This window comes from Propithecus coquereli, unplaced genomic scaffold (genome assembly GCF_000956105.1).
Source record: "Propithecus coquereli isolate 6110/MARCELLA unplaced genomic scaffold, Pcoq_1.0 Scaffold129, whole genome shotgun sequence".
Classification (NCBI taxonomy): Eukaryota; Metazoa; Chordata; class Mammalia; order Primates; family Indriidae; genus Propithecus; species Propithecus coquereli.
This window is the reverse complement of record NW_012137080.1, coordinates 4,671,661-4,697,282: the sequence shown is the minus strand read 5'-3', so window position 1 is coordinate 4,697,282 and position 25,622 is coordinate 4,671,661. Positions and strand designations below refer to the sequence as shown.

The window sequence follows — 25,622 nt, the reverse complement described above, 5'->3', positions numbered from 1 at the left end:
GAGGTGCAGCCAGGACTTACTGAGAGCCCTGAGTCAGAGCCAGGCTGCCAGCCCCTCCAGCCCCTACCTGCCAGTATTAAAGAGCTTGAAGACAGGAAGGGGGCTTAGGGCAAGTGAGGCGTTTATAAATAGAGGATGTTCATTTCCTCCATTACCCACTCTTGGGGGAAGGAGAAGATGGGTTTTCCCTCTACGATGCTGAGAGAGGGAGACACTAGGAGAATAACTCATAAAATCTGGGGGTGCCTCAACTCTTCCCTTTTAGTTAAATCTGGACTAGTGACTGCCTTGCCTTTGAAAATCCTTGAGCCACCAGGTTTGCAAAATGCCCCAAGCTGTTGTGGTTTGGAGGCAGGGTCAGGAGAGAGATGGCGGGGCTGTGAGAGGGTGTGATCGGGCAGTCTGCTCTCAGGCCGTCTGGCAAGGCTACAATACTCAAGGATCGTGTTTGTAGGATGGGCCCTGTGGGACGTGGCTGGGCTTGAGCCGTTTGCTGGTATTCTGTCTTCTTCCCATCTCCCTCACCTACAAAGAAGGCTGCCTACCATGTGAGGGGGCCCCAGAAGCAAGAGGCTATGGGGTGGGGCTCCTCTGATAGAGGCCAGAGGAAGGGGGCAGTATGGATATCTCACACCCAGGGCCTGGTGTCATCCAAGGAACCAATAAAAGCTGCCCACAAAAGACTGGCATTTAGAAACATTTGCCACAAAGAAAAACTACGAACCAGTTTACAGAAGCAGAGACAACTCGCAGAAAGAGGCTACCTACCTGGCACAAGCACTCACTTGAGAAGACCCCCTCTGCCACCTCTCTTCCTCCCCACCCTGACACTAGGGTGAAGCCCAGATCGGCAGGAAGAGGAAACATGCGCCTTACAGAACTCGTTCCCTCTTCTCCCCAGGCTGGCAGAACAAGTCACAGATGTCGCCAGTGCTGGGGGTAGGAAGGAGAAGAATTTTAATTCTTGCATGAGACTGGATTTGTGAGATCACCAGGGCTGGGGAGTCCTGGAACTGGGCCCCAGTCCTGTTAAAGGGTCCTGTTAAGATAGTGGCCACCCATCTGTGGGAGTCCACGGAGATGGTGTAGACTAGCTGAGGACAGCTAGGGAATGTGACAAGAAGGGATTCTCTGGTTCCCTGTTTTCAGAGGGGAGTCTGTGCTGTTTCAGAGCAGCCGGTCTTCCACGTGCTGTTCCTCATGACCCTTAGAGAACAGCATTCATCCCTGTGCAGTGATGATCACACATATGGGTGCGAGCCTGTAGGGACTGGTTGAACTAATGGCTGAAGCCTCGTGTGTATTGGTTGACAGACACTGGGACAGAAATTGGGCCCCTCAGGTCCTCTTGGAAGCCGAGCGGTGAATTCTGTGCTGGCCTCATCAGCATGTGTGTGCTGGACTCCAGATAAGGGCCGGGAAGTGTCATTAAACCCTGCACAGAGACATGGGCCAGCTGAGCCTGATTAGTATTTATTGGAACTTCTTCCCACCAATGAATCTGCTTATTCGTGTCGATGTTTGTGAAAGAGCAGCCATCTTCGTTCTTCTCTCTCTCGCACGTCCTTCCCCCTGATTTATTATTATTTTAATGACAAGTTTCATCTGAAAAATTATTTTGTGAAGAGTCAGGACTGTGGCCTGCAGAGGGTTTGGTTTACTCTCTTGTTCCTTTTCCTTTTCTCCGCCTCTTCCAGTCCTTTCCTCATCTTGTCTCCAGCACCTGGGAGGGGGTGATTGGAGTGGGGTATGAAAGTCACGGGCTCACCAGCCACCTCCAGCGTGGTCTCACGTTGCCTGACCTCTGGAGAGAGTTTCCTCCTGAGTGGTAACCTTCGCCTGGTTTTCTTAAAACAATGAAACAAAGGAACTCACTTGAGTCCATTCTTACAAAAAGGTCAGTTTTAGGGCTATGGCTATGTGTCCTTTGCTTATCGCTGTGTCCCCAGCTGTGGTTGGCCCCCAGGTATTGGTCGGGTGTGTAAGTACATAAACATCCAGCCTGGCTCCCACTGCTCCCTGCACCCACGCCGCACTCCCTGCTGGCTTGCTGATACTTGCTGCTGCCTTCCTCTCCTGTCCCCGAACATCCTTTCCTGCCGCTGATACCCACGTGCACCATCCTTCAGGCCCCAGCCCCCCAGGAGGCAAGCCTCACACGACAGCTCTGCTCCCTTGCCACACTCGATTGACGACAGTTTGGCAGATGTTGATTAGCTCTTTGAGTTGGAGACTGGTACTGATGAGACCAAGATGATGGGATTTAACTTCATATAATTTGCCCAAAAATAACAGTTCACAGACCACAGATTTCACCCCTAATCTAGCTGGCCAGTATGATTTGCTTTGGGAAAGCAAGTGTATAAGAGTCAGCATGATTCAGTACGACTGGAGGAAGAGCTCCAAGCTGATGGTCTCCCGAAGGGCTACATAGGCAGCAAGGACGGTGTAGCATTGCGGCCATAGAAACAGGTGGGACCCACATACACGCGATGCCTCCTACTGACTTGCCTTATGCTTCTGTTCGTCTGTATTGTTTGTAACGTCCTTTATGATAAACCGGTGGACCTGAGTACGTGTCTCCCTGAGTTCTGTGAGCTGCTCTAGCAAACTTACAGAACCAAGGAGGGAGCATTGTGAGAAGTCTGGTTTACAGCCAGTCGGTCAGAAGCACAGGTGAAAGCTTGCAATCGGCATCCGGGCCTGGGACCGAGCCCTCAACCTGTGTTACCTGATGCGATCTCCAGGTAGAGAGCGTCAGAATTGAACTGAGTCAGAGGACATCTAGCTGGTGTCGCTGCAGAATCGATTGCTTGCTTGGAGTGTGGGGAAAACCACCCCCACATCCCGTGTGAGAAGTGTGCTGTGAGAGTATAGTGAGAGAGGCTGGGTTTGTTTTTTCCATTCATTGAGAAAGCCCCATTTCATGTCGTTTATCGTGTGCCTAAATGCCTCTTTGTAGTCTACCTTTTAGATTTTCCAAAGTGAAATGTACAATTACTTTTCTTTTAATTTGTCAACTTTTAAGATTCTTTTCCTTGAAGGATTCAGGAAGGCAATGATAATCTTTTTCCTCTGACATTAGCTTTGTAAGAGCGTGTCAGTGTTATTAGGGTTGTATTGTGATTGCTGTCAACTAGCCAATGAAGACAAAATAGAGCCCTCCCTTTCCCTGTATTCCCTTCTTTCTCTGTCTCGTATGGCCTTCGTCATGAGTCCCTCCCTGGGGGCAGCCCCATCAGAGTCAGCCCCTTCGTCACCCAGCAGGTGCGTGTTCTATCTCTAGGCTGCATTTATTTCATTCTGCTTTGGTTTATGTTTTGACTGTACCTTACGTGTTGAACTTGCCTCTAGACTGTCCGTTCCAGGCAAGCACCGATGTTTCCATCCATCTTTTATCATCCCTGTGTCCGTCACAGCGCCCAGCCCGTAGTTGGTACTCAGTGTATCTTTTGGAGGCGTGTTCCCTTCACAAACACAAACACACACAAGCATGGTTGGGAGCAAGTAATCACTTGATTTGATTCTAGTGGACAGTCTCTGTACAGTTTATGTGATACCGGTTTCTATAGGTGTAGCTCAGAGCCGCCATTAGAGTTTACGTGGTTTATTTCTGGAAACCTGGTCCCTGAAAGGGAGACATTTTACCATAGCACTGTCAGAAGGGAGGAATGATCTCTAGCCTGCATGCTGCCCTGGGAGTAGCCCCACGGGAAGTACGTGAGCTCATCCAGAGCCCCAGGAGGGGGCCTGGTCCTTTGCCAAGTCCCTGCCCTGCTCAGACCGTGATCCTGTGAGGTGTCTCACTCCCAAGGGGACTTTGGATTAGGGTCCTCCAGAGAGCTGTGCAGCCCTGTGGTACTCAGCAGAGACCCTGACTCAAGCTTCCTTCAAGAGTGGTGTTGGGCATCACACTGCACTGTGTACCCCCCACCCCCGGGAAATTGGGGATCCTATGGGGTGTGGCAGATGCTGGAGAGAACACTTGGGACCCTCCAGCTTTGCCAGAGGCAGCCATGTGCCCGGGGGCTGGTGCCGTTGAGCTGGAGAGCGAGCCGCAGAGCACCACCCGGGGGAGTGTGTGTGCCGGGGAACAGCAGGGCAGGCGCCAGGCATAGGAGACCTTTTTGCTGATGGGAGTTGGGAGTCACCCCTGATGGGCAGAGTAGCGTAGAGATTTCCACTCTCCCAGCAAACGCCTCAGTAAGGAGCTAGAGCACTGTAAACGGAAAGGACCGAGCTGCAGGAGGGCTCGCTTAAGGCAGTGCTCTCAAGGAGGTGAGCTGTGACTGCACCTCAGTGGGAAACTGTCACAGAGGTGGTGTCCAGATGGGCTGGGAATGTTTGCTCCACAGTTGAACCCTAATGAGTAGATTGGTTGCCCCCCTCAGTCCGGCCCATTCTAGCATCCCTCTGGCTGGTTCCTGGCTCCTTGGATTAAGCCCACAGCTTCACCTTAACCCCCAGTGCTTTGCAGCATGGGTAGCCACCCTCTCTCCTGGGCCGCTTTATTCTAGACAAATAGGGAACGCTCTTGAAGGAGGCTCTCCCAATCTCCTAGCCATGGCCGTGGAATTGAAAAAGGGTCTGTTTATTGAGAAAACAAACGACCTGATCTGTGCCACCTAAGGCAAAGATAGTGAACTCTGGATCAGCTATTAATACTTCCTGCTCTCTGCCTTATCTCTGGGCATGAACCACATATGTGGCATCTCCTCCATGCCCTTCCCTTTTGTGTCAGGGAAGCTGATGGTGTCAGACTCGAACTGGTTATTAGTCTTAGATTCATGTCAGTGGACGGAGTGGGATAAATGAGACTGCATGGGCACGCGGGCACCCAGAGGGAATGTCTGTTCTTTGGTCTCCATGAATTAGCTCACTTGGGAGCTGCCCCTTGTCCGTAGTTTCACCTGCCGTGGTCTTGGAGGGCAGGAGCAGCATGTGGGAGGGAAGAGCTGGGGACGGCACATCTTTCCTGTGAACCCGGCTGCTTCTCTGCTTCCCAAACTCAAGACCGGGCTTCTCTCTGCAGCCACACTAGCCACCTGTACCAAGGAGCGATTAATGACCTCTCAGCCTCTCCTTCTCAGGGATAAGGGAAAGTCAAGCTCAGTATTCTCCTGCTCATAAAACTACTTTCCTCATCCTGGCCCCCCTTGAGAGGGAGCTTTGAAAGCGAGTCAAATGTCATCAGTACGGTCTACTTCTTTCCCCAACCCTTGGGACGTGGCTGTTGCCCAGCACAGATGACCGTGTTAACGTCCAGTTCTAGGCTGGGTGCGATGGCTCACCCCTGTAATCCCAGCACTTTGGGAGGCCGAGGCAGGAGGATTGTTTGAGCACAGGAGTTCAAGACTAGCCTGAGCAAGAGTGAGACCCCTTCTCTACCAAAAATAGAAAAATTAGCCGGGCGTGGTGATGCACACCTCAAGTCCTCCCACCTACTACTTCGAAGGCTGAGGCAGGAGGATCGCTTGAGCCCAGGAGTTTGAGGTTGCAGTGAGCTATGATGACACACCCTACCCCGGGTGACACAGCAAGACCCTGTTTCAGAAGGAAAGAAAATCCACTTCTATGGCTAACATCTTTGGATTCCTTATGACTTTATCGTGTGAGTGGTGGTATTTTCAATCTGCAGAAGACTCTGCCTTGTGTGACACAAGTTTAATGTCACCTTAGGCTGCCTCTGTAAAATGCCGGCTCTTAAAATATTAATCTCTAATGTGCACTCAAGAGTTCACTCAATTACCATGGGATTTTTTTAAAAAGCAGCATCATCCGGGCAGCGCTTACTACATTAAGGGAAAATGCTTACTGGGCCGTTGTTTCCCGAGCATGGGATGATGTTCTTGCTTTGTTTCCGTAAATGTCGCACTGGCACGGTCGTGTTGGATGCTGCTGCAGATTGATTGTCATTCATGCCCAAACTTGAGCACTATCAGTTTTCCCTTCCAGTGCCCAGCTTTAAAAGGCGTCGTCTCTGGTAGGGATTGTGCATCATAATTACGGTAAAGGCGAGGCGGTCGAAACAGTTCTGTCAAAGCCGACTTGTCAGAGTGCCTGTTTCTGTCCAGGGAGGGAGTGGCCGCGTGATCACCACCAGCAACCATTTCACTTTGATTATCGTTCGAAAATCGCTTCGGCTTCTGAGACCTTTATTTTCCTTCCTCAGAAGACAGTCTTGAATGTCGGTGTTTTGGGAGTGGTACCCCTATGATACCTGCTGGTATTTTCTCCCACTTTTCTCCCTTTCTGGGCATTGAACCCCATCTGTGGCCACCCCAAATGAGCATTTTTGTTGCCAATGTGCCGTCACACTTTAAAAAGCCCAGAACACAAATGTCTGAGTTGGCAAAGCAACTATGTTGGGGGACAGCAATGTGCTGTTAGGGAAGGATTTGTCATCTTGAGTCACGATTCACTACAGGCTGCCTTCAAATAGCTCCTTCCCTGTGCATTGTAATTTTGGTTAAAAGACAGAGTTAACTTCCTGGCAGCAGAGGGGTGGAAAATGGGGAGCTCAGGCACGTAAGCTAATGTTTTAGGAGCTCTGTGTCCTGAAAACCGTTTAGGGAAGACAGATCCTCTCTTCTTTAATAGGAACCAGGAGCAAAACAGCACACTTTCTGACCTGTCATCGCAAATGTTCCCAGGCTTTTATAGACCTTTAGAGAGACTTCATTGCCTAGTTCTTCCCTGGTGCTTCCAGTGTTCCCAGTTATAAATCAAAGCCCAAGAAAGTGACCGTCACTGAAACCCATGACCCTGAGTTACACATCGTCACTCCACCCTACTCTGTGCTCTGGGGTGCTTCTTGGTGTGTATGTGACTATATGGTCATTTCTAACAGAGGTCCTGAGACCACACTGCTCCTCTCGAGACCAACTGACACGCTGGAGTTGCAGTGACACGTGTGGCCAAGGGAGAGGCTTTGTCAGGGAAGTTAACCCGAGAAATCCAGCAGAGGGGCAAAACCACACACCCATCGGCCTCCTGAATGCCCTCCACACACAGATACCTGATACCCACGCACGCTTCCATAGTTTAATTTGAGGCTTTTAAAGTTAAGGTCACACATCTTACATATCCTAATTTGAGTGCTTTAATTTTAAAAACATTTCACTCTGGGGTTTTCCTCTTCAATTAAATCTCCCTTTTCTTTGGTAGTTTTGGCAGCCTCCTTGGGGACGTTGGAGTTGGCATGCGTCTTCCACCTTCAGTCCCTGCTAGCTGTCCCCGTGCTCCGGGCATCTCCTGTGGGTACCTGTGATTTAGTCTGACTTTATAAATATGACCCTGTAAACCCCTCTGCATTTTAGGGGAGAACATAGTGGCGGCAGATGGGAACAATGACATTTACTTATGAAGCCACAGTTTCTAGCTGGAGAATCACCTTTTGTTTACAGAGAGTGACAGTCAAAGAAAAGAAGAAAGGAAAATGAATCGGGGAAATGAGGAGGATGAGGACGAGAAGAGGAGATGAAGGGAGTTGGCCAGGATTTACTGAGCACTTCCTTGAATTCAGAGTCTAAAGCAGACTCGGGGGGAATAAAAAAGGGAAGTGTTAGCATGCTGTGTTCCGTAGCTTGATGTGAAGTGAGGATTCGTACATACGGTCAGACCTGGGCAGGTAGCTCAAAAGTACTGAAGAACAGCACATCAGCAAGGGTAAAGAAATTATCTAGGCTCAGATGAATACACGAATCCTAAGGAGACGACGAATCAAAGGGCAAGATTGGCTGAGGAAGTTTTCATTAAAGTGAATGTTGAACCCGTTTCGAGAGATGAAATGGTGAAAAAGACTGGCCAGGGCCCTGCATGGCTGGGGGATGGCGTGGCGTGACTACAAGACCCCTTGTGCGGAACGAAGTTAGCGTCTGGAATGGAGAATCTATTTTGGAGGCCAGTGAGATGGAGTTGGTGCCAAAGGGGGAAACCACCTGGAGAATGACTTTGAAGAAGCCGGGCTGATGGGTTTTTGTTCGGGACATAATGCAGTGGGAATCCACTGTAGGTGGACGACTGTGTCAGACTAGATGCTCCCTGAGGATGAAGAACCTGCCACCTCTTTTCCTCCGTGTTACACACCTCAGCTGTTGATTTTAGTTTTTGCTCAACTGACCAACCAACTGGACTTTATGTACGAGGTACTGTGTTGCCATGGTAACCTAGAGTGTGCATTTGTCAAGGCCATGGGCCCTGTCTCCGGGGCCCCATCCAACATGGCTGTCTCCAGATCATTACTCCAGAAACCCAGATGGAGAATGAAATGCTCAGTAATCTCTTAGGCATTTCTTTATTGCACTTGCATTCAGAGCACTTTCTTCTCGAGACCCCGAGGCATTGTACCAGCACAGTAACCTTTAAGTTGTACAAGTTCATTTTATGGTGAACATTTTCCTAACAGCCATGATAAATGAGTTTGAAGATTAGGACCAGCAGGAGTGGCACTGAATTGGATATGAGAGGGAGGGGTCAAAAGGGAACACCCAGGAGACACAAATAGTGTACTTGCTAATAAGAGGAGGTGTGTGCCCAGGACAGTGGTAATTTTGACCCATGGGTTTGGGACCTGCTGGTGGAGCAAAGGTAGGGGAGGAAAGGATGGGCTCTTTCTCCTCCACCCTCTCCCTCTCAGGTGGGAGAAATCATACATACCTCCATCATACAGACATCCTGATTTGCCCCTTTGCTTCTGGTTTTTCCTGCCCTTCCCCCTTCCATCTGGCCCAGGGAAGCTTGTAAGTGCTTTTAGCATCCTCTTGGGAGGAAGGTGGGAAGACAGGCAGGCAGCCAGGAAATGGTGGTGGTTATTAAACTGAGGCTTCAAGGATCTTTTTATTAGCGATTAGAGTCAGCTCCACAGCACTAAAGAGTGTAAACTCCCTCTCTGTCTCCTTTGCTCAAACCTCCAACGAATCTGTTTTATATGGTGTTTATTTATAACCCAGAATAGATGTGGGCCAGGGAGCCCTGGGGATTGCTGAGGCCTCAGTGTGCTCTCGAGCAGAAGGAGAGGGTCAGAAACCCCACGGAGGGAATAGTACGTGCCCCTCTTTCTGGTGTTAACCTCCCCCTGGGCCTCTCTGTGACCCTATTTGTGACTGGAAGCTAGTTTTGAAGTATGGCCTCTTAAGAGTACTTCTTGTCATTGTTTTGCAGTCTGTAGTGTGATGATTGTAACACTACAAAGACACATGTATCACCAAGACTCTGACCTTCTGGGGCATTTTTACATTGCTTAACACTGGTAAGATGAATAAACCTGTACAAGGCCTTTCTTTAGGGCCTGTCCAAATAGTAGTAACTCACTACCAGGACTTGGTCAAGTGACTCTGTACTCAGTAGATAAGGGGGAAATTGAGTGGAAGGGTGACAGTGATAGCAAAACGTTGGTGATGGACCACATCATGGCAGAGGCTGCCTTACCCTGACCACCCACACACCTTCTGCAGGCCCCTGTGCAACCAGGATTGGGTGCATGGAGAACAGCTGGCTGTCTTCTCGACTAAGCATAATCAACAGATATCTGTGGGTGTTGAATCCATACCTGTGACCCTTTAGCATTAAGTGACCTGGATCTGATGGTGGCATTTTCAAGCCTAATGTTCTCAAATGGAGAACATCCCTGAGAAAGCAGGCTAGAGTTCTTGGTGCCTTCAAATGTTTATGAAACATACAGGAATACTAGTCAATATGATAATGGCACTTATAAAACAGCCTTATTGAGGCATGATTGATATATAAAACACTACAATATTAATGTATGCAATTTGGTGAGTTTGGACATATGCATGCACCCATGAAACCATCATCATAATCAAACTAATAAGCATATCTATCACCTCCAGAAGTTTCCTCGTACCCCTTTGGGGTTTTTTGTGTGTTTGGTAAGAAAACATGATTTTTCCTGAATGAAGTGTGCTGCTGGTGGTCCATTATTAGTAAGTATGTGTCCTTTCATTCATGTGCAGTGTTAAAATCTTCCAAGTCCTATTCGTGGGCATAGGATATCTTTCCATTTATTTGTATTTTCTTTCATTTCTTTCATCCTCGTTTTGTAGTTTTCAGTGTACAAGTCTTTTACCTCCTTGGTTGAGTTTATGCCTAAGTATTCTTTTTTATTTTATTCTTATTTCTTTTTATTCTTTTTGTAAATGGAATTGTTAATTTCCTTTTCAGATGTACATTGTGTCTTGGAAAGCAACTATTAATAATTTTTGTGTGTTGCTTTTGTATCTTCCAACTTTGTTTATTCAAAAAGTTTTTTGTAGGGTCTTTAGGGTTTTCTATATATAAGATTGTGTCATCTTCAAACACAGATAATTTTACTATTGCTTTTCCAATTTGCATGCCTTTTATTCGTTGTTCTTGTCTGAGTGCTTTGGCCCAGTACCTCCAATACTATGTTGGAAAGAAGTGACAAGTAGACATTCTCATTTGAGATCTTAGAGGAAAATCAGTTTTTCAAAAATGAATATGATGTTACCTGTGGGCTTGTCGTAGATGACCTTTATCGTGTTGAGGTAAATTTGTTCCATACCTATTTTGTTGAGTTCTTATCATGAAAGGGTGTTGAATTTTGTCAAATGCTTTTTCCACATCGATTGAGATGATAATGAAGTTTTTTGTCCTTCATTCTGTTAACATGGTGTATCACACTAATTGATTTGTGTATGTTTAACCATACCTGCATCCCAGGGATATATCCCACTTGATCATAATGATCTTATCAAGGAGCTGTTGAATTTGCTTTGCTAGTATTTTGTGAAGATTTTTACATCTATGTTTATCAAGGATATTGGCCTGTAGTTTTCTTATGGCATCTTTGTCTGGCTATCACAGTAATAATGGCCTCATGAAATGAGTTTGAAAGTGTCGCCTTTTCTTCAATTTTTTTCAAGAGGTTAGACAAAGATCAGCATTAATTCTTTAAATGTTTGGTAGAAGTGAAGCCATCAGGTCCTGGGTTTTTCCTGGGAGAGTTTTTTATTCAATCTTCTTATTCATTATTGGTCGTTTAGATTTTCTTTTTCTTCATAATTCAGTCTTGGTAAGTTGTATATTTCTAATATGTATGTGAAAAAATGCTCAATATCACTAATCATCATGGCAATGCAAATTAAAATCACAACGAGCTATCACCTCACATCTGTTATGATGGCTATTATTAAAAAATTAACAAGGATGTGGAGAAATTAGAACCCTGGTACACTGTTGGTGTAGTGGTCACTATGGACAACAGTATGCAGATTCCTCAAAAAATTAAAAAAGAACTATATGATCCAGCAACCCCACTTCTGAGTATATACCCAAAAGAATTGAAATCAGGATCTAGAAGAGATAATCTGTGCTTCCATGCTCATTTCAGCATTATTCACAATAGCCAAGATATAGAAACAACTTAAATGTTTATCGGTGGATGAATGGATAAAGAAACTGTGATGTATACATGCAGTATACTATTATTCAGCCTTAAAAAAGAAGGAATTCTTTCCAGTTGCAACAACATGGATGAACCTGGAGAATATTGCATGAAGTGAAATAAGCCAGTCACAGGACAAATACTGCGTGATTACACTTATATGAGGGATCTAAAAATAGTCAAACTTACAGAAGCCAAGAATAGAATGGTAGTTGCCAGGGCCTTGGGTGGAGGAAACAGGGTGTTGCTAATCAATGGGTATAAAATTTTAGTTATGCAAGATGAAGAAGCTTTAGAGATCCACTGTACAACATTGTACTTGCAGTTAACAATACTGTATTGTGCACTTAAAAATTTGTTGAGTAGATCTCACGCTAAGTGTTCTTGCCGTAATTAAGAAATAAAATAAAATCCCCAGAGTCCTTATGCATACACTGTCTTATCTTCATAGCAGCTGATACTCAAAGAAGGTTTTAGTATTCCCAGTGCATGCTCAGTGTATACACTTAAGCTGAGCCGGCTTAATTGACAAGCTTAGGGTTACAGAAGTTGGTAAGTGGCAGAGTGGGGCCAAGGTCGTGTTGTCCAGATCTCAAGCCTTGCCCTCCTTCTTGTCCTGTGCTTTGCTGCTGTTGTCGCTTGGGCTGTGTTCTAGTGGCAAAGATGATCCAGCTGAGCGATTCATACTCTTTCAGCCTCTCTTGCAGTAAGAAAGATAGAGCTTTGGGGGAGCTGGCGTTTGGGTTTTGGACTATCGAGGTGGAATTGAATCTTTCCCTAGGATGGCAGCTGCAGGTTTGGGTTCTTCAGCACAGTACGTCAACCCACTACCAGCTACCAGCTTTGTGTGGGGAAAAGAAAGAGTATTTTTAAAATACTGCCAATTAATTACAGAAACCTGGAAGTTTAATTGTAGACTAAATATAGCTCGAGTTTAATTTCTATTTTATAAATTCCGCAATGTTCTGTTTCCAAATAGGGCATAGAATTTTTAATAGGCAATGTTTCAGAGTTGCATATGAAATTTGCATACAGCATTTTTCAGCAAAGGAGCTGAGAATTAGCCTAGCTTAAAATATTCCCTCTGCTTTGAAAGTAGATCCCTCTTAGCCTTCTGCCCATTAACCAACTGCTGGTTTTTACTTATTTAAATTCCATTATGATCTGTATTGGACAGAAAGATATTACAAGTAAATTATATTCTTTTCTGTGTGCATCTTCCTTTGAAAACTTTTTGTAAGTAGACCTATAGCTTCCTTTGTGAGAACTAAACACCAGGCCTTTGTCTACTACCTAGAGGGCAGAGATTTGACTACTGGGTGGTGAAAGGGGGTGACCTCACAAAAATAACAGGAAAATACCTCATCTCCACTCTAATAGTGGGTCGTCATGGGATGTGAGCAAGAGCGCTAGAATGTGGGCTAAGGCTAAAGACAGAGCCAGGGTTGGGTCAGGAGAGCCACTGCCCACGAGAGCTGGGCTGTAGGAAGCACAGCCAGCTCTGTAGAGAAATCTGAACGGGGGTGAAGCCAAGGCTAGGTCACCCCATCACCAGTGTAACACAGCCAGAAGTTTTGCCTTTCCTAGCTACTAAAGCCTGTAGTCTTCAAAGGGCTAGTACTCTCATTTTTGGTGGTAAATCTCTTAAGGTTGGGATAGTTCTAGAGGTTTGAGGACACATGCTTTTGATTTTAATAGGGTAAGCGGGAATATAAAGTGTGGAGAGACTTGAAGGTCCTCCAAGTGTCTGTATGCTTTGGGAATGAGTGTCTTTCAAAGTCTCTCTCAATAACTGGTATAGGCCCTATAATCATCCCTGGGTTCCAGATTGCTTATAATGGGTCCGTGACAATGGTGACAATTTATCATAAATTTAAAAGCTATTAGAGGCTATGAACAGTAAATGAAAATTATGATGTTAGGTATATAAATACTGTTGACCAGTAGTTATATAACACACACACATACACGCACATCACATATCTAGTACCATCTGAAAGAATCTTACAATTTAGTTAAAATAACAAGCATAATGGAAAAGACATATTTTAGTAAATAGCTGTTCAGTCAGTGATACACACAGCAGGTTCTCTGGGTTAAATAGCAAGTTGGAAAATTCAAAGGAAACTTCCTGGAGGAGGTAGAAAATCAACTGGGTTTTGTAGACTGAGTAGAAGTTGGAAAATCAGGAGGGAGGAGCATCTTCTAGATGTGAAAATGTATGACTAAAGGTATGGAGATATGAAAACTCCATTTATTCAGGATTTTAGAGAGCTAAGTCGGGAATAAGGGAGGAGAATGTCAACAACGGCCTGCCCCAGCCCTGCCAAGCGGTAGGTGAATGGAGACGGGAACTTGCAAGCCCACCTCAGCTCAGTGCACGGGGCAGGAAAAGCCAAGCCTGTCAGTGTCTTAGGTGCCTCATCTCCTTGCCTTCATGGGGGCCGGGATTAGTCAGTCTCAGAGAGTTCAGGGATAAGCTGGCAAGCCAGGGGGCTGTTGGGTAGGTCCTTGGAAAGAGGAAGTGTTGTGATCTTACAATTAATGTGTTTATCACGTGGATTCTCACCCCACCTGCCCACTGCTCCAGGGCATATTCTTGAGTTGTTTTTCACAGTGGCTAGGAAGGAGCTAGGTTTTTGATTTTTTTTTTTTTTGATAGATTTAGGACTACAAGTGGTTTGTGGTTACATGGATGAATTATATAGTGATTTTTTTTTGTTTGTTTTTAGTGTACCTATCACCTGAATAGTATACTCTGCACCCAGTAGGTAGTTTTTCTTCCCTCTCCCTCTTCTGAGCAGATGTTTTCTTTTCCCTACATGTACCCCTACTCAGCAGCCATCCCAACCAATTTTTTTTTTGGTAGAGACAGGGTCTTGCTCTGTCACCCAGGCTGGAGTACAGTGGCATCATCATAGCTCACTGCAGCCTCAAACTCCTGGGCTCAAGTGATCCTCCTGCCTCAGCCTCCCGAGTAGCTGGGACTACAGGCACACACCACTGTGCCTGGCTGATTTTTAACCACCAACTTCTTATGCCCCACTTCTGACATAGACATCTGCAGGATGCCAGGCTGGTCAAGAAAGCAACTATCATCTTTGCTTGCGAGACAGAGGGTAACTACTGAGGCCGTTCAAAAGTAGAAGTTATACCTCTGGCCTTCTGGCACTGAGAAGTAGCTAACAGAGCTCATTGGCTCAAACTCTTTTGTAAATAATAAGCATTATTCTATGGAGCAAGACTCCTTTTTTTTTCCAGTTAATTAAATACTAGTGCATGTTCCTGTGGAGACCACTTTGAAGTTTTGACTAAAGAAGAGAACCATATCACCAATGGAACACAGTCCTGGGGGTTCTGAAACCACAGTGTTCTAGGTTCAGATGTCGCCTCTCCGGTGTAAAATAGGTCTAGTCATTGTTTCCTTGCAGGGTTGTTTTAATGATTAGAAATAGTTTACCTAAAATGCCTGGTGCATGAGAACTCAGTAAAGGGTCAACGTTATCAATACCATCTAAGTTTTATATAGGTTCCTCCTCCTGAGTTGGGGGGTTGCATTGATTCTGTGGGATGCTTTTAAATTAAGAAGGTGGCTGCAGATGGATGTTACCCTCAAGCAGCATTTTCTATAAGCAGTGACCATGCAAAGCCAGCCAGGCAGGGGCAGGCCTTGTGAAGACTCAAACTGACATGGTCACTGATGAGAAGGAATCCTTTTAGTTGTGCTTTGCTGAGAAAGACAGTGCTGATTGCTTTCTTCCACCGGGAAATCAATTTACTGTGCATCAGATCTTAGTAAGTGGTTTAATACTATTGCTTTTCTAAAAAAAAGACATGTTTCTGTTTTTATTAATCATGGAACTGACACAGACTGGTAGAATCTGAAAAAATAACCTGTTCACTCTCCTTACTACACCTTCTAGAGATTAAGAAGCACCTTCTACTGCCTTCTAGAGATTAAGAGTAAACAAAGGATTGTACCTTCCAGTCTGGAAACCATACCCTCTCGTGATTGGAAACCAGCAGTCCATATCCTTGGAGACCTGCCATATATGAATTTCTGGAATAAAAGAAATTCTCATATTTTTGTCAGCTGTCATCTCAAAGGCAATGTAACAGAGCCTGGTTCTAGGAGATGCTTAAAATAGCCACGCATGTAATTTTGAGCCTAGATGCTTCCTCATCACAAGCTTGAAAACATGTCCTTTTTGGAGTTGAATCTAATATCAAGTACCACTGATGTGGCGAATGAGAGGTTTTTATTCTATACTGGGTTTTCTGACATATACAGTGTTGCTTACTTTTATATATTGAAACACAATAAAAATCTCAACATGAGGTTAGGTTGAGTGAGGAAAGTATTCAATAACTTATTTTCTAAAACAGTTATCTGCAAAGTTTCCTTAAACTTTATCTTTCTTTTGCAATTGGTTTGATCATCCTTTTTTTTTTTTTTTCCTGGATACACAACATTGTTACACATGACACTAACTGTATAACTTGAAGGCAGCCTCGTGATGGGGGCAGTGGTTACCTCCACGCAGGTAGAAGGCGACAGAGAACTGTGCCCCATTATTTGTGGCTGCTGGAGTGGTCCACACACAGACACTAGGGGGCAGAAGGACACCGAATAAGCCCAATGTGCCCTGGGCTGTTAGACCTTTCTGGAGTATTGCCCAGCTCCTGTTGTGTGTTCTCAGTGCTGCACCCAACCTTCTCCCCTTTACCTAGCAAAACTCATCCTCTAGGCCTCACCAAGGTGTGGGGTCTTTGGCCCTGAAGCCTCCCATACCCCACTTGTCTTTGCTCACTCCTTTCTCTCCCACACTCTTAAACCCTCCTGGTCTACTTTGTACCATAGCACGTAGCTTAATGATGGGACTTGTTTGCTATCATTTCACAACCACGAATACCTGTCCTTATGGTAGGAACGATGTCTCTTTGTTTCCCATAAGGCCAGGAATTCCCTGAAGGCCTAAATAAATGCTCAACAGCAGATGGAAGAGCTCTTCATCTATAGTGAATGTTTGATACCTATTTGCTAATTTGATTGTCAAGATGGTCCTGTTTTTACACAAGATAAATTATTCCCTTTGCTTTACTTATTTCTGAATTGGCTACATTCTCACATGCCTTCCAGTTTAATTGTTTCTAATTGGGGTGAAAAATCGAGGATTTTCAAAATAAGCCCAGAGATGTCACGAAAAGCATTGACTTTGGTGCCATAGATGCAAATTTACGTTTTGGTCTTTCCCCTTCCTAGCTGTGTACCTTGGGCAAGTTAACTTCTCAGCTTCAGTTTTCTCACCCATAAAAGGGGTTCTCTAAGGTGATCATGTAATTTATCATCTAAACTGGAACACATGTGAGAGTGAAGAATCTTAGACCAGAGCTGGACAGTAAAAGCGGTAAAAACAAGTTTTATTCAGGAGCTATTGCAATGGGGAAAAGAGACCTCAGTATAGAACTGGGCTCCGTTCTGAATACAGCATGGGCAAGTGGGATGTAGCCAAGGAGCAGGGTGGGGGTCACTGGGTGGAAAGTTAGGAAGAGGAAACACTGGGGCACAGGACAGACCTAACAGGGTTCCCGCAGAAGGCAGGCTGGCGTGATCAGATACCAGTGGTGGGTGATCAGGTATTTGGCCAGATATGGGGTGTGATCGGATATTGAAAGTAGGGGGTTCTCTCTAAACTGACTCAGCAGTATTCTTGCTACAACTGGGTGACGCAGGCCTGACAAGGACAGATACCAAGGTCGTGGCTTAGAGGAGCCTGATGAAAGTTTACTCAAGGAGAGAGTCTTTGTCAAGGAGACATTTAAAAATAATTACAATCACATAGTCTTTTGAAATATTTCTTCATTGACAAATTATTTTTAGTTTTTGTTTTTTGGCTTGTGTACCTATAAAGTATTCTATTCAAAAGTGATTTTCAAAATAAAATTTCCTCTAAAATATTAAAATAACATAGAAACAGGACAAATGCTAAACTGGTTGGGAAGCTGGGCATCAAGAGTAAACATATGGTGCTTCAAAGAATCAAAGTGACGCGTGTAAAGTGTCTAAGGTTGTGTCTGGATCATACCGTGTAGACAGAAGATGATTTCCTTTTCTTTCCTGGAGGAGAGTTGGACAAAGAAGCACTGACCAGCAATAAACAAAGGCCTATGGGCTTCTTAAAAAGGCTGCTGCAAGAAGGGTGTGCTCCCAGCTCTCTAGGTCCTAACAACCCAAGGTGTGAGTTTTGTCCAGCTTGAGCAGGAAACTACTGATTGAAGACCGTAGTCCTGTCTCTGTGTACTCAGGCAGCTGTCTCAGCAAGGAAGAACATACCCAGGGGCTGGCTGTGCATTTCGGCTGGAAGTTTGGCCACCCTGTGAACACAGCTCTTTTTTTTAGTGGCGAATTCACTACTGTTTCTGGGCAACTTGCCTGGAAAACTGGGGAAAACGGGTTTGGCACCCCTCTGCTGCACCCCAGCTCCTGAGGTTTAGGGGCCTGATCTTGACAATTGTGTTTAAATAATGGGTTTGCCATAAACTGAGTAATCTGAGCTGTGAAATACATACCTGCCTTGAAGGTTGGTATCCCCGTGTAGCCAGAAGCTTAATTGCCATACTGTGATTGGGTTTCCAGGGTTGGGTACATCCTTTCCAGAAAAATCTAAATTCATTATTTCTCGCCTCGCCTCTTGTAAGTGCTATTTTGCTTTGGTGATGAGAGCTCTTTAGCCTGTGTGTTTATTTAATCTAAAGCCCGGCAGAGCGGAGGCTTGGGTTTTGGCCAACTCCTTGCATGATGGAGAGTTCAAGGAGTGGCCTATGGCCTCTTGAAAGGTAGGGAAGGATCTGCTTATTACCCATAGCAACATGCCACAGAGCGCCAAGTCCTGGAGTAGGTAGTGGTGTGGGGCAGCCCTTTCCATGGCTCCTAACCACCTCTTCTTTCTCCAGGTATGTGTACATTCCAGTGGGCGGGTCCCAGCACGGCCTGCTGGGGACACTGTTTTCCACTGCGATGACATTTGCGTTTGTGAGCTACTGGCATGGAGGATACGACTACCTCTGGTGCTGGGCAGCGCTCAACTGGCTGGGAGTGACCGTGGAGAATGGAGTCCGGAGGCTTGTGGAAACCCCCTGCATCCAGGACAGTTTGGTGAGCAGGACCCGTGCTCGTGTGGCAGGGGACAGCTAAGCTTGGGGGACTAGGTTTGGGAGGGACAGGAGTCATCAGATTCACCTTGGCATGCATGGGCCATTCCTGCCATGTTGGTTTAAAGTCCATGTGCATAGAGGCAGGGCGGCTAGAATAGCTTCTGTAGTCATTATTTAAATGAAAACATAACTATAAAAATAATAAATATTTATTACATAAAAATTTAAAAATTCAGATAAGGAAAAGAGAAAAATATCTCCTTAATAGAAACCATGTTAATATCCATTCTTCTAAGTTTTTTTCTGGGTATATATACACAAGCACATACATATGTAAAATTTAAAACAAATGCTATTCTTACAGAGATGGTTGTATTGGAACCACCTTTCCAAGTCACCGAGTCCATATAGCTAACAACTCTTTTTAATGGCTATGTAGAATTCCTTTATGTGGATATACCATAATTTGTTTAGTTAGTTTCCTAATATTACTAATCATATTATTCCAATTTTTTTGCAAGTGTCAATTGTACTGAGATGAACACCACAACCAGGATAAATTCTCGTTAAGTGAAATTACCAGGCTAAAGGTTTTTCTCATCTTTAAGTTTCAGTATGCGTATCGCTCATTAACTCTTAACTGCCCTGTAGACAAAAGTGTACTAACTTATATTCCTACCAACAGTGTATAAGAATGCCCTTGCCAAAGTTGAGTAGTGTTGGTATTTCTAATCTTTGATAGGTACTATATACGGTAGCATAAAAAACATCTAAGGGTTTAAGACACATTCTAACTCTATAGGAAAATGATTTGGAAAATTCGTTAAGTACTTCTCTTTATACACACATTTTTAAGTGATTTTAAACTACTGGCATAGATTTTATCTTGCAAATGTGGTATATGATGTATTAGAGTCTCGTAGGAAATCATCAGTTCTGAAGATGCAGCAATATTCTGCTAATCCTGAAAAAAGTAGCTAAAAAGAAATCTGCTGGCATCAGTGTTCGTGGTAGGCAATCACACACAGAAAATTTACCAGAAAAGTGATTGATGTGGCTAAATTCCACCCAGTACCAACTAAAGCAAATACATTTTTGTAAAAAACCCACTGAAACAGAATATATTTGCATGTGTTTTTATGAAGATAGCCATAGTACAAGTGGACGGTTATTTTGATAAAAACTGATAGAAACCGCATAGCCAAATATCACATCTGAGGCAATTTAAATATGCTCATGTGTGCTTAAAGATAAATATTTTATTCAGTAGTAGTACCCAGCAATCAGCAGGAAAGAAATGTCAGTGAATTCTAAAAGAAATGGTATTTCAATGAAAGCCATGGCTCTGTAACGCACAAGAAAACCAAAAACCGTGGTATCATAAAGGTTTTAGTCTTCATCCTCCAATCTGAACATCTTTCCCCAAAACCTGAAAACCAAGTCGTCACTCTCGAAAGCCAGAAGGTTCTTTTCAGGCCAGTCTGAAGCCCTGTAACACATTCCTGCATTCTTTCACGAACGGTCTAACATTAACTTTGATTTTAATGTTGAGCCATGCTCTGTGGCCTTTGATCCATAGCTTATGCTATCCATAAATTTAAAAAATCTAAAATGTTCAAGGAGTAGCCCACCTGTGCTAGGTAGCCCATGATTCGTTAATGTTGGTTCAAAATGAATCGAGGCGGCAAATGCACGTACTCATGGGATGAAGCGCTTGAAAGTCTTACTGCCCCGTCTCAGCTTGCTCCGGACACTCAGGTTTTCACCTCACTTGACCTTCCATCTGCAATTCAGGCATCTGGGGGCGTGGAAGTTTTGATATGCATTTTTTTGTTAAATATTTGTCTTGTATGTTGCACATAGGATGCTTGGTTTACATATTTATTGAGCAAGAACATATTTTATGGAACCTGTTTTTATCACCTGTCTTTTATCCTGGAAGCCCGGTCGGTGGCTCTAGCTGTGTAGATGATGCACTTCGTGAGTGCGGGGTCCGGAGCCCCGTACTCCGTGTCCCACCGTTCATTTCAGTGTCCAAGTTGGCCTCCGTGTTAAGTCGGTACACAGTCACTGCTTCCACACTGGGTCGATAGTTCTTCCTCTACTTGTCCACCCACAGGGGCTTCCTCCATCACTCTTGTTTCTTGTACAGTTCGCCACAGACTGTTTTCCTTGGGCATAAATGGCTGGTGTTTCACAGGTACACAACTCTTTTCAGTTTTTAAATGAACTTTTTCCTCGGGTTACTTTTCTTCCCTTTTTTTCCATGAATCCATTTCCTGTTCTTTTGTCAAAATCCAAATAAAAACTTAATGCCTCCTTTGCACCTAATTTCATCTGATTTTAGTCTCCACAACTTATTTGATAGTATTTTCGCCGTGTGAGTTTATGCCTCATGCCCCTCACATCCTTAGTATCATTCAAGGTTCTTCAGAGAAGCAGACCAACAGGGTGTGTGTGTGTGTGTGTGTGTGTGTGTGTTTGTGTAAAGATATTTAGTATACAGAATCAGATCATGTGATTATGGAGGCTGAGAAGTTCAGACCCCAGAGAGCTGATGGTGTAAGTTGCAATCCAAGTCCAAAGGCAAGAGAAGACCAGTGTCCTAGCTCGAAGACAGGTTCAAAGACAAAGAATTTTTTCTTAGCCTTTCATCCTATTCAAGCCTTCAATAGATTGGATGAGGCCCACTCACATTGGGGGACGGGCAATCTGCTCTTTTCAGTCTACTGATTCAAATCTTAATTTCATCCAGGAACACCCTCACCGACACACCCATAGATAATGTTTAATCAAATATTTGGGCACTCTGTGTCCCAGTAAGGTGATAAATAAAATTAACCATCATACCCTTTCTCGATGGCATGTATCCTTCATCTGTTTTTTTTTTTTTTTTTAAATTCCAGAATATTATGGGATACAAATGTTTTGGTTACGTGGATTGCTTTTGTACTGCTTGAGACAAAGTTATAAGTGTGCCCATCACCCAGATATCGTAGATTGTACCCCTTAGGTGTGATTTCACACATCCCCCCCCATGCCCCACCACACACCTGATTTCCGTTGAATTTTACCTCCATCTGTGCACATGAAAGCTGATTGGTTAATTCCAGTTTAATAGTACATGTGGTGTTTGTTTTTCCATTCTTGTGATACTTCATTTAGGAGGATGGTCTCCAGTTCCACCCAGACTTTTACAGAAGCTGTTAATTCATTTATTTATGGCTGAGTAGCACTCCATGGTGTACATGTACCACATTTTATTAATCCATTCATGAATTGATGGGTACTTGGGTTGATTCCACATTTTGGCAATTGTGAATTGTGCTGCAATAAACATTCTAATGCAAGTGTCTTTTTGATAAAATTACTTTTTTTCCTTTGGGTAAATACCCAGTAGTGGGATTGCTGGATCAAATTGTAAGTTTACTTCTAGTTCTTCGAGGAATCTCCATACTATTTTACATAGAGGTTGCCCCAGTTTGCAGTCCCACCAACAGTGTATAAGTATTCCTTGCTCTCCACATCCATGCCAGCATCTATTGTTTTGGGACTTTTTAATAAAAGCCATTCTCACTGGGGTTAGGTGATATGTCATTGTGGTTTTGATTTGCATTTCCCTGATGATTAGAGACGTTGAACATTTTTTCATATGTTTATTGGCCGTTAGTCTATCTTCTTTTGAGAAGCTTCTGTTCGTCTTTTGCCCACTTTTTTAATGGGGTTGCTTGAGTTTTTCTTGCTGATTTGCTTGAGTTCTTTGTAGATTCTGGTTATTGCCCCTTTATCGGATGTATGGCATGTGAATATTTTCTCCCACTCTATAGGTTGTCTTTTTGCTCTGTTGATTGTTTCCTTGGCTGTGTAAAAGCTTTTTAATTTAATCAAGTCCCATTCGTTTATTTTTGTTGTTGCTGTGATTGCCCTTGGAGTCTTCTTCATAAATTATTTGCCTAGGCCGATATCTAGAAGAGTTTTTCCAACATTTTCTTCTGGAATTCTTATGGTTTCATGTCTTAGGTTTAAGCCTGTTATCCATCTTGAATTAATTTTTGTGAGTGGTGAGAGAGATTAATATAGATCCTGTTTCAATCTTCTACGTGTGGCTTTCCAATTTTCCCAGCACCATTTATTGAATAGGGATTCTTTTCCCTAGTGTATATTGCTGTCTACTTGTCAAAGATTGGATGTCTATATGTGGATGATTTTATATCTGGATTCTCTGTTCTGTTCCATTGGTCTATGTATCTATTTTTGTGCCAGTACCATGCTGTTTTGGTTACTGTAGCCTTGTAGTATAGCTTAAAGTCTGATAAAGTGATATCTCCAGATTTGTTCCTTTTGCTTAAGGTTGCTTTGGCTATTTGGGCTCTTTTCTGGTTCCAAACGAAGCATAGAATTATTTTTTCTAGATCTGCAAAAAATGGTGTTGGTATTTTGATGGCGATTGCATTGAATCTATAAATCACTTTGGGTAGTACGGGCATTTTAACAATATTGATTCTGCCCATCCACGAGCATGATATGTTTTTGCATTTGTTTACATCATCTGCAATTTCCTTCCTCAGTGATTCATAGTTCTCTTTGTAGAGATCTTTTACCTTCTTGTTTAAGTATATTCCTAAGTATTTTATTTTCTTTATAACTGTTGTAAAAGTTATTATGTCTTTGATTTGATTCTCAGCTTGACTGTGGAATTGATAAATTCATCTGTTTTTTTTTCCAAATAAATATCTGAATAACAAGGATTATAATTCCTTTTTTCTCCATATCGTCTTCAACCCCAAGGCTGAAGTGGGATTCTATTTCTTGATGTTGGAAGACTAACAGTTGAACCTTCACCAGAAGACTAGTCAGAGCTGAGTGTTATAAAGAGAAAGACGTCTGATCTTCTGGGACAGGCCTGTCTGATGGAACATCCTGTGACAATAGAAATGTCTATTACACTGTCCAATACAGTAGCCACTAGCCGCATTGAACACTTGAAATGTGGCTGGTTCCACTGAGACACTGAACTTTTTTAAAAATTTTAATTTAAATTTGGGTAGCTTCCATTTGGCTAGTGGCCACTGTTTTGAACAGTGCATCTTAGAATATACCCTCTTTCTAGAAAACCTTAAAAGAATGTAGTATGTTTGATTCTACCTTTATTTAAAATGATCTTCATTAGCGATGTGGCACCTGAGGTATCTAAACCAGCTACTAAACCTCTTTACTTGGATGTCTCACAGGCGTATCAGACTTAGCATGCATAATACTGAATTCGTGAGCCCCCATTTTCAGTAATTCCAGTTGTCATTCTATTTCCACAAATGCCATCAGCATCTATCTCATTACTCAAGGTCCAAACCATTAAGTTAATCTTTGTGTCTTCTGCCTCAGGTTTATCTGTATATGCTGCTCATTCTACCTCCTAAGTAGGTCTTGAATTTTTTTCTGGTGGTTTCCATCCTCTCCTGAAATCACCCTAATCCCAGCTGCTGTCATGTTTTTCCTTGTCTACTGGGTAGCTTCTAACTAGTCCCCTGCTTCCACTTTTTCCTGCTTTAATTTGTTATCCTCATGGTGCTGAATGATGTTTCTCAATAAAAACCTAACCATATTGCTCTCTTTAGAATCCTGTAGTGGCTCCCATCTTCTCAGAACCAAGTCCACAATATTTCAGGTGACCTAAGAGGCCCTGCCGATCTTTATCTTGGTGGCTGCCTCTGCCCCCTCACCTCTGTCCATTACATACCTGGTCCCTCTAGTCTTAGCTCCCCTAATGGAGGCTTCCACCTCCTGGGAGGCTCTCTCTCCTTCCCCTCCATCCCTGCTCACCCTTCAGATTTCAGCTCGAGTGATACCTTGTCTGGGAACCCTCCACTGACCCTTCTAATTCAGGTCCCATTGATTATTTATTTTGGGCACCTCATATATATTCTCTTCTGTTGGACTTAGCACAGTGGTAATGAGATTCTAACTTCACTGAGAGGAGTACGAGAGGAAATAGGCTTATGCAGCGTCATGAAGACTGTAGTTTGAATACTGGAAGAACTGACTAAGGCTGAGAATTATTGAACATTGTACCAGGAGATTATTTTATTTTGTAGCAGTGTAGAGATTAATAGGTCTAGTGATAGTAAAATGCTATTTTAATGCTCAGGGAGCAAAATATACATATATAGGAAAGAAAGGGTTAGGGAGGAATTAGCCTTCCTGGTGCCCTGCTGCTTTAGGAGAGGGGGGATTATTGGTTGTGACTCACTTAGAGGCACAGAGCTGTAGGAAGCTGACAAAAGGCATTTTCACAAAGCACCCAAGCTGGGTGGATGTCGAGGAGTTAGTGCCTAAGCAACACGCTTTTCTCTTTACAAGTACTCTCCAGGGGAACGAGGATTTGTGTTTGGCATTGAAATCTTTTAATAAGTGGATACATTTTGAAGCAGCAGTAGAGTGATATCGTTTCTGGATTTGATCACTCCTTTGAAGGAAGACATCTTGAGGCTGGTGATCAGTGATTCCTATACAAGGAGAATCTGTATCTCAAACAGTTTACCCATCCCCAGCCCTGATTCCCATTGCAGTGAATAATTTAAATATGTCCTCCTCTTCCAGCCCTTGTTCCCTCATCTTTGCCCCAAGAATGTCCTGCCGAACTGATTTATATCCTCTTTGAAGCAGTAAAATTTCTATTTATAGACTTAATTGAGGAAAGGTGCCTCCAGTGAAAACCACTGAGGTCATTCTGATGGCCCTGGGAGGAGTTGGATGTCCTGGTATGTCAGAACCCAGAGGCCACAGCTCTGTGGCATTGTTCATTCTGTTTATTGGCTATATTGATGAGTTTGATTTTGAAGATGGCAGAGAAATCCAATAAGCTTGAGAGATCAGCTGATTTAAAAGGATGGTTGATTGTAAAATGATCAACATGATCGAGACTATGGTTACTTAGTTCTGTGGAATCCTAACTCACCAACTGGCAAGACGAAATGCATCAGTTGGAATGATTGGAAAACTTTTTCATTGTGAGTCAGTGGTCAAAGCCCCAACTAAATCTCTG

At 43.7% G+C, this 25,622-nt stretch overlaps 1 protein-coding gene across 6 annotated transcripts in view; it reads left to right on the top strand.

Annotated features, from left to right (window-relative positions):
* The window catches only part of HHAT (hedgehog acyltransferase), a 277,822-nt gene that overhangs the window by 170,018 nt on the left and 82,182 nt on the right, over positions 1–25,622 (top strand). For all 6 annotated transcript variants that reach the window (XM_012638345.1, XM_012638347.1, XM_012638346.1 and 3 more), the window contains one exon: positions 18,380–18,581. In XM_012638345.1, the coding sequence (XP_012493799.1) occupies positions 18,380–18,581 (202 nt within the window). The remainder of the gene's footprint in view (positions 1–18,379; positions 18,582–25,622) is intronic.